The 14564-nt window shown below is 38.7% G+C and overlaps 1 protein-coding gene across 12 annotated transcripts in view; it reads right to left on the reverse strand.

The window, feature by feature from the left end:
- The window catches only part of LOC101680049 (SET domain bifurcated histone lysine methyltransferase 2), a 92585-nt gene that overhangs the window by 23725 nt on the left and 54296 nt on the right, over positions 1-14564 (reverse strand). For 8 of the 12 annotated variants that reach the window (XM_045080593.1, XM_045080589.1, XM_045080594.1 and 5 more), the window contains 2 exons: positions 13021-13109; positions 12044-12443 (listed from right to left, as the gene is read on the reverse strand). In XM_045080593.1, the coding sequence (XP_044936528.1) occupies positions 12326-12443; positions 13021-13109 (207 nt within the window). In that variant the 3' untranslated portion in view covers positions 12044-12325. Of the gene's footprint in view, positions 1-857; positions 980-8365; positions 8535-8593; positions 8828-12043; positions 12444-13020; positions 13110-14564 lie in introns of those variants that run through there. The other 4 variants (XM_004775244.3, XM_045080596.1, XM_045080599.1 and 1 more) reach the window with 4 other exon arrangements.

The following is a 14564-nucleotide window of genomic DNA, read 5'->3' on the forward strand; positions in this document are numbered from 1 at the left end:
GAATTCTGAAATAATGTGGAAGTCAAACTTGGTGCAATCCTTCTGGAGAGCAATGTGGTGCATACAGTGAGGTGCAAAACACTCCCTGGTTTTAGCTACGTGCCCTATACCAGAGAAACTGTCTCAGGAATTAGGAACCTATGCAAAGATGTTCATGACAGCTGGTTAGTTATATGAAAAAAAGTGGAAAAACCTAAATATTCATTCACATGAGAAGAGTTTAGTATCGACAGTGACAAAATGGAATTCTGTAACATTTAAAATTAAAGACTTAAAAGTAAAATTTATCACATGGATAAATCTCAACAGCCATGAATTTGGATGAAGTTCTACAAAGTCAAAGAACATGTAAAACAATATTTCTAGTTATAAGCACTTAAATATACACGGTGGGAACATAAAATAAAAAATACAAAACAATAAGAAGCACCAAATCTGTGATGGCAATTATATCTTGAGGGATGGTGGAAGGGGAAGAGAACTGGAGATCCCTTAACTGTCTGTGTTTTATTTCCTTTAAAAAAAAAAATCAAGGTAAGGCAAATACAGTATGATTTGACAAATCTGGGTACAATGTTTATCAATGTCTATGGGTATTGATTATATTTGAAATATCTCATTAAAATATCTTTGAAGAAACTTCTTCATAATTGTGTTTGATCTGTTATAAATAAAGCTAAAATGTAATCATAAGATGATAAGATCTGAAACAGTATAAAAAGTTAGAAAAAGATGCTCTCCAAATCCCCACTTAAAAGCCCAATTCATGGCCAACTTGTCATTCTGTCTCCAAAGTACATTTATCTATTTTAGTATGTCCTTCCCTAAAATGACTCATGTGTTTTCAAGTAACTTACCAAACAATTTTCGTGAGCAGCTATATTCTCTGATTGTGCAAAGTATAGGACACTGTACTCGATGTCTTTGGGGCAAAGTGCACATGTCCTTTTTTCCATCTTTTCTGCAACCTGAAAGACACCTATAAGTAACATCCCTGATGAGAAATGGAAAAGTGGAATTTCTTGGTCTCCGTAACTCCTCCACCAGTCTTTTTTTTTTTTTTTTAAGATTTTATTTATTTATTTGACAGAGATCACAAGTAGGCAGAGATGCAGGCAGAGAAAGAGAGAGAGAGGAGGAAACAGGCTCCCCGCTGAGCAGAGAGCTTGATACGGGGCTCGATCCCAGGACCCTGGGATCATGACCCGAGCCAAAGGCAGAGGCTTTAACCCACTGAGCCATCCAGGCACCCCCTCCTCCACCATCTTGAAGTAGAAGGCAGGGCACTTGTTTTTATGAGAGATTCTCAACTCCCAAAGAGGGAAAAAAAAAAAAATGTACCCATGTGGAAAAGCAACTTATTGTGTACTTCTTAAATGGTTTAATACAAGGAAGGACAACAATGAATTCATTTAAAATGTCTAAACATGAAGAGAATTTTATTCAAGAAACACAACCAGGGGGTGCCTGGCTGGCTCAGTCAGAAGAGCATGTGACTCTTGATCTGGGGTTCTGAGTTTAAACCCCATGTTGGGTGTAGAGATTATTTAAATAAATAAACTTAAAAAAAGAAAGAAACACAACCAAGAATTTAAATACAAAGCTCTCAAAACACTGCCTTGGCAATACTAAACTTTCAATAATTATTATTATTGTCAATACAAATCAATAAGAAAACAATGATGTGCTTAAGAAATAGTGCTCTAGTTAAGTGCCTATAAAAAAAGTTTCAGATCCCTGTATCATAGTATATTCAAAAATAAATTTTGAATGAATTTAAGAAGTAAATGAGCAAGGTACTTTAATTTAAATGTACTGTAATCTAGCATGATAATGACAGAAAAATATATAAAGGCAGAAAATAATTTTTTTTTTTTTTGAAGAAATGAATAGAAGAAAAGAGAGGAACCTAAGAGAAGGAGAGTTAGGAAGAAAAGGAAAGAGATGAAAAAGAAGTCACTTATTTCCACAATCCCACTGGGGATACCAGTGTAGGGTAACCTTCTCTTACCTATTAGTTTGTTATTAATTTGGCTATAGGCATCCATTTAACAACTTGTTTGCCCTTTCCAATGCTTATCTTCTTATTGATTTGGTTTTCTGTAGAACACAATTCTGCTTTTAATCATAAACTTTTCGTTTTAAAACAAAGATTTATTTTACCATTTATTGGTGAGAGTTTTAAATTTAGATGAGGCTAATCACTTACAGGGTTCCTAGAAGTTCTTTTTGTTATCCAAAGTATAAGATCTCTGGTGTCTCTCTGAAATTAGATCGTGCATTGCACAAAATCACAAGACTGCACTTTGGAGCAGCATTTGTCTCACATTCAGATGAGTTTCTTCTTTAATTAATTTCTGTTTCCTGGATTTGGGTCCTAACTAGTAGGAATACAAATTTGTAGTTCCTCTGCTCCCCACCAACCATAAAAAAGGGGAGAGACTGAGAGAAAAACCCTCAAATGAAATGAAACTAGCTAGCTGCTTCTTTTCATTCATTCTGAATCCCCACCAATTTGGGAGCACCTCTTATAGAAGAGTCATTTCGCTGGGCACTCTAGACCAGTGCTATCCAACAGAAACTGTAATGTGAGCCAAAAATGTGAGCCACAGCTGAAAAATTTCTAGGGGCCTCGTTGGGGTTGGGGGAGAAATTAATGTTAATAACATGTTTTATTCAACCAAATATCTCCAAAATATGATCCTTTTAACATTTAATCAGTATAAAAATTAATTCATTCTTCAGTATGGAGTCTTTGAAACCCAGTGTACTTTGTACTTAGAGTTGATAAACCACATTTTTAAGAGCTCCACAGCCATGTGTAGGGACTGGCTACTGTAGGGAACAGCACAGCAGAGGATCTAAAGAAATAGGAGACAGAATTGTTGCCTGCAAGGGGCTAACAAAATAAAATAACAGAACAAATGCCACAAAGTAATATAATTGCTGGGTGGAAAATGCCATACATGCTATGGATCCAGGGGAGGAAGTTCTCCTGTGGGAAAGAGTGTTGTCAAGGACATGGTCCTTGAGCCGCTATAACTGGAGAGGGTTTGGGAGGAACTGGAGACATAAATAGTGATGTGGGAACTGGCCAAGAGGTTTGACCTGGAGGCAGAAAACCAGTCAGGCTGAGAAGGAGAGTCTGTGCAGAGGAAGCTGGAAAAGAATTTGAGAAACAGATGGTGAAAGACTGCCAGGAAGGATTTTGGAGCAGGGGAGTAACATGATGAAAGAGTTGTTTTAAACAACTAAACTTCAGTAAAAAAGGAAAAACAAAAACACAGCGTGGAGTAAAAAAGGATATTACAAAGCTGTCAGACAGAGACAATCAATGTGTATGCTTTTCTTGGTCTAAATAAATCAAATTGTGGGGGAAAGAAAAGAGTTGTTTTAAGCTCAGTCTCAATTCATGAAGAGAAATACTAAGTTCCTGAGTAGGAAGACTACACATTATAATGCTGTCAGTTCTTCCCCAAACAAGTTTTAGGTTTAATGTCATTTCAATTTAAATCCCAAGAAGGTTAAAGAAATTGAAAAAAAGAAAAGATTATTTGGAAGAATAAAAGGGCATGAAAAACATGAAGAAAACTTTGAAAAAAAAATACAAGGGTATCTGCCTACTCGACTTAGAACCGTATTGTTAAAGATACAACTAGAACAGAAGAGTAGATGACCACATCAAAAGACAGGACAACAAAGTGCAGAGAGAAGTAGAACATAATCTATAATTATGAATTTAACATACCGTAAGGTGGCATTTGCATTTCTTCTCTGGCATTGATGTCCTCAGCCCATTTTCTACTAGGTTATTCACTATTTTTTGAGCTTGTTATGTATTCAGGATGACCATTTGTTAGTTATATAGTGGTCTTTTAATTTTGTTATAGTGTTCTACGACATACAGAATGTTTAAATGTATTATTTGATGAAATTATATCAATCTTTTATTTTATGGTTTCTACTCTTGGGTGAAGGAGATATAATAGAAAAAACCTCTATTTCCTTCTAAAATATTATTCTTATATTAAATGTTAATGTATAAGTTATTTTATTATAAAATATGAGATGAGGATCTAACTTATTTTCATAGTGGTTAGCCACAGATTTTAATCTCCTTTTCATATATTTAATTATTATGTATGTTTAGGTTTGTTCCTATATTTCTATTTGTTCCATTGATCATTTCCTCCTCCAATACCACACTTTAAGTTTCCAATGTTTTAGCATATATATTAATATTTGACAACATAATACACCATCCTAGATGAAAATAAGAAAAAATCCCAATATTTTATTCACTTCAGTCCCAAAATCTATTTTGAAAAAAATACTATATTCTTATTTTAAAGGACACACAAACTGGACATGAAAATTTGTAAAGCACAGGCTTAAAAAGAAAAAAAAAGCATCAGACAATTAGAAGGATGGAATAAAAATCCCTAATAAAATAATATGATAACATTTGATAGGCATGCAATGCTTCCTGTTGTATAAGAGCTAGACAATTTTGCAGTGTTATCCTTTCCTTGTGCAAAGCAGGGCTTTCAGACCAGTATCTGGCCTAGCTGGGAGGCTGCAGATACGTGAACATGGGCCCCTGTGTTTGCTCTGGGGGTGCTGCCCATCTGAGTTGCACTCCCAAGTCCACAGGCTTCTAGGGTTTTGGCACCTGGAAGTAAAGGTGTGAGTAGCAACACTGCTGCCTTCTGACCTTGAGTATTTTTTCTCCTGCTGATGGACAGAAACCCAAAGTGGGACACACAGGCTCCCCCTAATGGCCTTTCCTTGGTAAAACATCTTCTCATCATCGCTCCCTAAGAGATCTTAGCTCTTCTACCTTGTTCATTCTTCCAGACTGGAGGATGCACAGAACTTGCTACAGCTGGGGGAATCACATTAAAGCCTTTTACACAGACAGACATCCCCCACTTACCTGAATGCTTGCTATGCGTTATCTGAAACTCCTGGACCACATACACTTGGATAACTGATACTCCTCACCTTCAGAATTTAGGGACTATACAGATTTAGACAGTGAATTCTGTCTAAATAATACACCTGTCTTATGGGGGCTGGGGCATTTTAGGGAAGAGTCCATTGGTCTCTATCAGCAGCTGACACCAAGAATAATGAAGAACAGCAGGGCTCCCCATGGTGCTTCTACTGTGTCTAGCAGACCTAAGGACACACAGAGACTGATCTAACAAGAATTCTCAAAAAAATGAAACTGGTAGCCAAGAAAAGTTCTACCGAATGAAGCTGCAGAAAAATGATAGGCTGGGAACACATGAACTATGACTAACTCAAACCCACACAGTGAGTGAATCTGAGGTCTCTCCAGGTCTACCCCCACCCGGGAAGGGATTGCTAAGGTCACAGCCTCTGCAGAGTTATCAGAGATATCTTCCAAATATTCCTCTTCCCAGATATGGTCCTAAAGCCCACCAGACAAGGGCAATCCAGTCAGAGCACAGAATCTGGAGTAGCCAGATAGGACAGCCAAGAAACACACTTCACCATTAAATGAATGGATGATGGAAGGAGAGTCACTAATCCTGTAATTCCATTTACAACCCCTTTCTGATAGGGTATGATTTATGTTCTGGACTGGCAATCAATTTATGGCAATGGCGGGACGCCTGGGTGGCTCAGTTGGTTAAGCAGCTGCCTTCGGCTCAGGTCATGATCCTGGCGTCCTGGGATCGAGTCCCCCATCGGGCTCCTTGCTCAGCGGGGAGCCTGCTTCTCCCTCTGCCTCTGCCTGCCATTCTGTCTGCCTGTGCTCGCTCTCTCCCCTTCTCTCTCTCTGATAAATAAATAAAATCTTAAAAAAAAAATTTATGGCGCTGGCTTGGAAATTTCTTCCTCTTTTCTTCTTTGATCAACTCAATTTTTATTGCAGCTTACTATTTTAGTACTTCCATTAGATATCCATTAGATATCAGATAAGTGGGAGAAGTCAATTTTATCACGGAGTCCACTGACTGTACACCTGAAATGGATAAAGACCAAAACAGGAGGAGTAGACATAACCTAGACGCTTGGTAATGAACTTAGAAAATAAATGGCTTCATCAGATGTCCCTGGATGATGTGACTGTATATATCTTTGGAAGAAGTGTGTACTTATTTGGGAGAGCCAGAGAACATTACTATGGACAGCTTTAGAATGTATAAACAGGAATAAGTGTGTGTGTGTTGCAGGAGAGGAGTGGACAGCTGAGGAATAGGGTGTTCAGTGGACTTCTTTAGAATCACCTAACTTAGTCACAAACAGGGATGATTCTCAGCAGACATGTTTGTACTATAGGACTTCATTTCCCTAGGCACAGCTGCTAGTCCCATAGGACCTACCTGCCCAACTCTCAGATATACAGAATTCAGAATAGAAGATTTTAGTTCAGATTGGGCTGGTTTCCCTCCTGGGAAAGACCTTCTCCATCACCAGGAGAAAAGAAGCCAAACTCCTTAGTGGTACATACAAGCCCATTCATTCCTTCAACAAATTCTTAGTAAGAACCTATTATGCACTATTTTAGGCACTACAAATAAAATAGAGAATGAGATGAGAGTTTCAACTCTCAAGGAACTTACATTCTAGTAATAGAGACAGACAAGTATTTCTCCTGCGAGCAATAAGTGCTATGAAAAAAATTAGAGCAGGGAAAGGAGGTAGAGTGTCAGGACGGTGGTAGGGTGCTCTTTTAAATAGGATGGCGTGCAAAGCTATGGAGGATACATTTGAGAGAGACTTGAATTATGGTGGGGAACTGAGAAATGGGAGGCAAAGAGAGCCCAGAAAGGGATAGGTTTGGGGGCTTGGTGGACCCATAACGCAGTGAGGTGTGGCAGAGTCATCAAGACAGTCAGGGAAAGGATCAGATCAGGACATGGGGTACACTGTAGGTCACAGAGATCGTTCTGAAGGTAATGAGAGACTACTGAAGGGCTCTGAGTAGGAGAATCACATTTGCTTTTTGTTTTTTAAAGATCATTTTGGCTCCTGCAGGCTTGTCTGTATGAGACATTAGAGCAGGAGCCAGATCAATACTCTAGGCAGGAAATGCGAGATGGTGCATTGGGGCTTGGATGGCAGCACAGGTGAGAAGTGGTCAGGCTCAAGATACATTCTGAAAACTGAACTGATTCATGCATTAGATGGGAAGTGAGGAAGAAAGGCACTGAGGGCTGTGCTAAAGGTACTGGCCTGAGCAACAGGATGAATGCAAGGAATAAGGGTGGTGGATGAACAGGTTTGGAACATGTGGGTACATGCAGGAAAATGAGAATTTTCTTTGGGACACTTCTTTGGGACAGTTTGAGATTATTCTAGGCATTGATGAAGTTGGTTATACCAGTCTGGAGTTTGGGGAAAAGATAGAACCTCATCTCCAATAATATCCTGTAGATAACACTAGCTGAATGAAAATATGCAACTGCCTGACTTGTGGTTGCTGTGTGACATTTTGGGGCTGGTGCCTTTTTGTGTCATCAACTCTGTATGCAACACCCTTTCAACCTCTCTACCTGTGGTTGACTCTTCTCCTTTAAAACTAAGGGCATCAGTGCCTCCATAAAGCTTTCCCAAAACACCAGGCTGAGTTAGAAACCCCTCATCTGAGACTTTGTGGTTCTTACCAGGTCATCTGCAAGCTGCCTTTTCGATCCTCGAAGATGGGGTCTGCCTAACTCTTCTCTCTATCCCTAGCTCTGAGCCCTGCCACACAGTAGGAGCTCTACACCTATATGAATGAAGGGATGGTGCAGGCTCTTTGTGCCTTATGCACAAAGAGGGCTGCTGAGGATTTGAACTACTAAATGGAAAGGAGTGGATGATTCCAAGGAGTCACATTCTCTGCAAGAACTTTCCCAACTGCTTCCTGAGACCCACCTGACCACTTTTTTTTTTTTTCTTCAAGTGGAGACCACTTCTTTACTTCTTCTTTCCTACTTCTCCCATGCCACTTCTCTGGCAACGGTCTTAGGAGTGGGTGGACTGCACGACCAGAGTAAACCCCCACCCGAGTTTATGTCTATTTCCCTTGATGTCTCTGTCCCCAGTGGAGTAGGACAAGAGCAATGGGTGGTCCATCAGCAGCGGAAGAAGTAACGGAAGACACACCTTTTGCAAGTGAAGCCCTGGGCAGTGATCTGGGCTCACAGCTCCCTGCGGAATTGCACCCAGGACCGCGGGAGATGAACGCAGACTAACCCCCCTCACAGCAGTGCCGCAGGGGCTCGGGAGTCGGATTGGTGGGGAGGAGAGCAGCCAGCGAGCAGGCCGGGGACCCGCCCTGTGGTTGCCGGGACACAGCACCCCCACCTCAGCGCGCGCGCACGAGATGCACTGGGGCGGAACTCACCGGTGGGGTGCGGGAGCTGGTCCCGGGTGTCGTGGGCTTCGGACAAGAAGGCTCCGTGGGCTGACTTGGCCGAGGAAGACAACACTTGGTCCATGGTTGCGACCTCAGCTGCTGCCCTACGGAGGCACGCTGCGCCTGCACTTCCGGAAGTTCGCAGGCGGCTGAGAGTTTCGTTTTCGTAAAAGCTACGATGACCCATTTCCCCTAACCAGGGGAAGTTCAGGGCAAAAGACACAGACGGTTTGCAGACTGAGTTCTCATTCAAAATGGAGCTCGCCTCTTCTACAGATCCGAGTCTGAATCTGATCTGTTTTTTAATATGCAGGCGATCGCCACCGTGCCCAGACTTTTCCTCTTCAGATGGGGATGAAAGGTAGCCCAAACCCCTGGGATCAGCTGGAGAAGTGATTGCTTTTCTGAAGGATTACCCGTTTCTTCTAAATTGTATACATCAAATTTGGCCTAAATAGGTATGTCATAAACGTAGGCAGAATTAACTAGAATTCCAGTTGTGAGTCGCAAATCTTTATTTAGCACCCATGGGGTACACAGCACCATACAAGACGAGGTTTTCAGTGCATGTAACAAAATATACATGTAGAGAACACAAGTGCATATAATTACAGATAAAAAAAAGCTGTTTTGGAAAAGAAGCATATAATAGTTGGTGGTTTGCTGAGGAATTAAAGGAAACTTCTTGCATTTTGAGGTCTTATTATTTTTGTATTTTGAGGCTTTTTAAAATTTTTACTTTTTAAAAAGATTTTATTTATTTGACAGATAGAGATCACAAGTAGACAGAGAGGCAGGCAGAGAGAGAGAGAGAGAGAGAGAGAGAGAGGAGGAAGCAGGCTCCCTGCTGAGCAGAGAGCCCCATGTGGGGCTCAATCCCAGATCCTGGGATCTTGACCTGAGCCAAAGGCAGAGGCTTTACCCACTGAGCCACCCAGGCATCCTGAGGCTTTTTTTTTTTTTTTTTTTTTTTTTTTTTTTTTAAAGGGACGAAAGGAAAATTGGGTACAGCATTAAAGAAAAATAATATATAAAAAGATAACTTGGCTAGTCTCGACAAATACAGAAATGGATTAAAGAACCGAGTCCAAAGGGGAAATAAAAGCAGACTTCAGCAGCCAAGTTTCTGCCCTTAAATCAGCCAAAACAAAGCACTAAAAGAGACAATTAGAGATTGATAGCTCAGCTCAGTTATGATGTGGCACTTGAAGAGACCCATCTCCCACTCTCAGATTTTAATCTCAGCCTATAACATCAAAGACAAAGACCAAAGTAAACATACATGGAAAACAAACAAGAAATAAACCTTCGAGGTTGTAAAACATGCAGGAAGAATATAGATATGAATGCATGTGTATACATACACATAAACCTATACAATACACATCATGGTATTTTCAAAGAGATAAGATACTGAAACCATAACCCAAAATAGGATGCTGTTAAAGAAATCCAGAGAAGAAAAGAGAACTCTAGCAATTAAGAATATGAGACTAGAAAAATAAAGCATAACTGACATACTGGAAGTTTTTCTTTTTTTAAGATTTTACTTATTTGACAGAGAAAGACACAGCAAGAGAGGGAACACAAGCAGGGGAGAGGGAGAAGCAGTCTTCCCAACAAGCAAGAACTCTGGGATCATGACCTGAGCCAAAGGCAGATGCTTAACCGACTGAGCCACCCAGGTGCCCCCATACTGGAAGATTTAAATTGAGAAAATCTCCCAGAAAGCACAGCAAAACGAAAGCTGAGAATAAAGAGAAAATTTGGAGCACATGGCTGGCTTAATTGGGAGAGCATGCAACTTCTGATCTCAGGGTTATAAGTTTGAGCCCCATACTGGGTGTAGAGATTACTTAAGTAACTAGAAAAAAAAATCATAACTCTTTTAAAAGAGAGAGAGAGAGAGAGAGAGAAGATTAGAGAGCCAATCCTGGAAGTCTAACAGCTGAATAAGAAGAATTCTATAAAGGAAGAAAGAATGAACACATGAGGAATAGTTAAAGAAATGGTTCAAGATAATTTCCCTGAATTGAAGGACAAAGATTTCAGATTGAAAGATCCCACCAAGCACCCGGGATGAAGGAGGAAGATGGACCTTACCAGAAACAGAACATTGGGACAAAGATAATTCGGTCAGCTTCAAGAGATATAAAAACTAAAAGATAAAGAAGAGAATGACATCTGACTTTAGTAGTCACCATGGATGCCATAAATCAGACCATTTTCAGATTTCATAGCAGCAGCATCAGAAGCTAGCAGAAGCCTTCAAAATTGTATTATGGAGGTTACTCAAGAATTCTATATCCTGAAAAAATAGCTATCAAGTGTAAGGGTAAAATAAAATGTTCAAACATGCAAGGTTACCCCTCAATTTTCCTTTTCAAAAACAACTGGAAGATGTCCTTTACCAGTAAGTGGGAGAAAACCAAGGAAAAGGGAAATAATGAAATTTAACTGGACAGATCTGAGATAAGAGAGACAAAGGGAATCTCTAGCACACTGATGGACAGTGACAGCTGTGAAGTAGATCAAGATGTCAGGATTTATGTACAAAAATATTTCCCATACTTACCAAGTATCTTCACTTTCAGTGTACAGCCTAAAATTCCTACATCTTTAATGTGAATAAATGGACTTAACTTCTCTCATCTGAACAAGCTTTTAGGTTATACCTTTTGCTCCTTTTTCTAGTTCCTGGGTTTCCCACTCTCTAAAACAATTTCAAGTTAAATTTTCATCTAGTTCAATATTTTTAAGTAATTAAATTGAGTCCAAACTTAGAATAGGGTTTTATTTGAACAGTAACCAAACTAAACCCAGAAACGAGTATAGAAAAAAAAAAAAATCTAAAACCTCTCAAAAGCCAGAACTACTTTCAATTATTTCTTTTTGAGCCAGTATTCCTCTTCGGGTTCCAAGGGGGAAGTTCCTGGCAGCCAAATGTACAACTTTGTTATGGATAAAATCAGTTTTGATGCTTGGAGATTCCCAGTCCCTTTTCCACTCCATAATCAGGGCCGGGTAACCTATAGCTGAGTGTAACTCCTTTTTTCTCTACAAAAGCAACTTACACATCAAGGAGAATCCAAGAAGCTGTTCCAGACTTTACAAACTCAGTGAAATTGCTTTGTTTTGTTTTGGTAAGTGAAAACTCTTGTCCAGCACAATCCCTTCTAGAGGGCCTAAGTAAGCCAAGTCTGACTAGTTTCTAAGTATTCTTCTCTTATGGCTCTCCTTTACCTAGAACAAAAATATTCCAATTCCTCCAGGTTTCTATTCCCTCTTTTCTTGTCTGTGTTGAAACTGGAATAGTAAGAACAGAAGTTCCATCTCAAAGAGTGCCAAAACCCTCCCTCTTAGCACTCAAATGGTTTGATGAGACAGAGTTGCATGCAGCCAGAGATTCTCCAACTACTGTTAAAATACTTGGAAATAAAATGTGTAAAGTTAGTTCTTACCTATTCCTCAGGTTATGTTGCCCACCTTATGGCTCATAATGGTAAATTACTTGCCAAGAATTAAACATAGATTTTTGTAGGTGAAAATGTGAAATTTGGCCCTTTGAGGGCATAAGCTCAAAGATAATAATCACAAAAGTAAGTAAGAACTGAATTCTATTGTAACATTTGTTTCTCTTAATACATAATTTACAAATAAGTTACAAACTGTATAATGGTATTTTATATAAAATATACACTTCCATCCCACTCGTGTAAAGTTGAACAGCAGAAAGGATAAAGAGAAAGCCTACGTGTATGAAAATGTCCTTATTTTGTTCCTAGCATTCTAAGTCATACAAATGAATTCCCTGACAAGTGTAAACTGAAAAGAATTCTCTTGATGGATCACAATCTAAGTTAATTCCACTGATGACTGAAGGTTCTCTTACATGGCTCTAATTACAGCATGAAAAGCTAATCTCATCAACAGGCATTAGCTACAGATTTATAATATTTTCTTTCTACACTTATTAACCCCACATTGGCAGAGGATTTCTTTCTCAGGCATAGTCCCAGCTTCATACCCATAATCCCATGTTAGTTCTGTTCTTGCTTTCACATACCTAGAAAGCAGAAATTAAAAAGCAAACATAAATTACTCTGAGTAACTATCAAATGAATCAAACTTGAATATATCAATTTATTAACATTACAAACCTTCAAAAATCTGGTTTCTTCTAACAACCCCCCCCCCCCCAGTTAGGCATGCTCTTTTATTAAGAATAATCATTTGAGTTTTATTTCAAATCTACCAAAATCCTAAGTAAGAAACCTGTCAACATCCACAGGAAAGGAAGTGTTTAGCAAACAGTGGAACCCAGTGATGTGATGATGTCTGTGGTATGAGGCCTGCGGTGTGACAGCTGGAGGCAGTTCTGACTTATAGGAGATGTAGCATTTTCCATCATTTATTCCCTGAACTGAACCGGGTCAGAACTGATATCTTTGTCTTTTTGGGCATTAATTCTCTGAGAAATAAGGACTGAAATTTTATTGGCTAGGAAGTTTGGGATAAATGAGTATTTTAGGGTAGCAGGTATTAGGGGCTATCCCGCATATTTCTAAAAATATTTTTCTATTGTTATTTTTCACAATTTCAAAATGATTTAATTTTGTGATTTAACATAAAAAATTTCAAACCTGTTGGTGAAGAATGCCACCAATGGAAAGTTTCTGTCACGTGTTTCTACAAAAACATTCTGTACCAAAAGATTTGGGCAACAACTATGCTGTTAAAATAAATACATAAATACAGAGGTTAGATATAGCAAAGAGTTTGATACCTTGTTTTTGAAACATTAAATACCATTCTAACACATCTTACTTATTTTTGTTTCTTTCCTTTTGCTGACCTACACTGTAAAATATCACAGACTGTGATTTTTTAATAGTAGGAACTCAATCAGAAAAGCCCTCTTCTGACATTCTTACCTTGCTGGTAGAAATGCAAAATGGTACTAACTTCTATAGAACATAATGTGTCAATTTTATCATTATTATGAATGCATCTATCCTTTGATTCAGCAATCCTATCTCTGAGAATATATTCCACAGATATATCTGTACATGTACATTATCTGTACATATGTCTATGTGTTTATTTATTAAGCACTGTTTTTAATAATAAAACATTATTATTCTAAACCATTTAGAAACAACCCAATGTCTGTCCAAAGAACAATGGTTAAATGAACTTCGGTATATCCAAGCTATGGAATTCTATGTAGCTATAAACAAAAACAAACACACACAAAATGAGGGGATCTCTCTGTGTACTGATATGGAAAGATCTCCAGAGTATATTGTTAATTTAAAAAGCAAGGCACAGAACAGTGAATATAACATGCTTTTATGTAAGAAAGGGGGGGAATAAGAATATATATATATATACCCGTGTATATATATATTCACATATAGTGTGGGGGATAAGGTGAAAAGAGGCATAGTTAAATTTTAGGGTTTTTTTTTTTTTTTTAAACCAGAAGAAAAAAAGGTTAATACGAAGAATATATGTAACTGAGTTTTATGTCATTGTCAAACAGACCCTCCAGAAAGGGGACATATGTAAGGAATTGATGTCTCTGCTGAACACAACCATTAGTTACCTTTGCTCAAGGCTCCTGACATGATACTATTTTATCCAATTACCACCATTCCAATATTGTTGCCTACTGCCCACTAGCACCCGCCTCTACACATTCATCTATGCCAGATTCATAGGAGACCAAATCCTTGCAATACTCCTTGAACATGTCTGCCACCATTCAATTTCAATGACAACTTCCTGTCCATGCATTTTTTTCAATTGGGTGGTAACCTTTACTCATGGTGCCTACCATGAATGGAGGCAGGCTTGGAGCTACCTTGAAACAGAATTTTGTTCAGCTGTATGTATGTATTCTGAATGGCTTTTTGTTTCATGTATTCATTTTATTTCTATTTTTAAATCATGAATGTATTTTCCATGTAAAAAAAATAAAAGGAAGGAAAGAAAGAAAAAAGAAAGAAGGAGGAAAGGCAGGAAAGAAAAGTCCTATTTTTTCCTCCTCTAAACAAGAGACTAGCTCAAGTGGTATGCTGACTGGGGGGATAAAATCAAACACAGTTATGGTGCAGCCACTTTCAACATAACTGACTTTTGGAAATAAAGCCATGACAGTCTTTTGCTGGGGATTCTTCTTTAA

This window comes from Mustela putorius, unplaced genomic scaffold, assembly GCF_011764305.1.
Source record: "Mustela putorius furo isolate JIRA1106 unplaced genomic scaffold, ASM1176430v1.1 tig00000461_pilon_pilon_pilon, whole genome shotgun sequence".
In the NCBI taxonomy this organism is placed as follows: domain Eukaryota; kingdom Metazoa; phylum Chordata; class Mammalia; order Carnivora; family Mustelidae; genus Mustela; species Mustela putorius.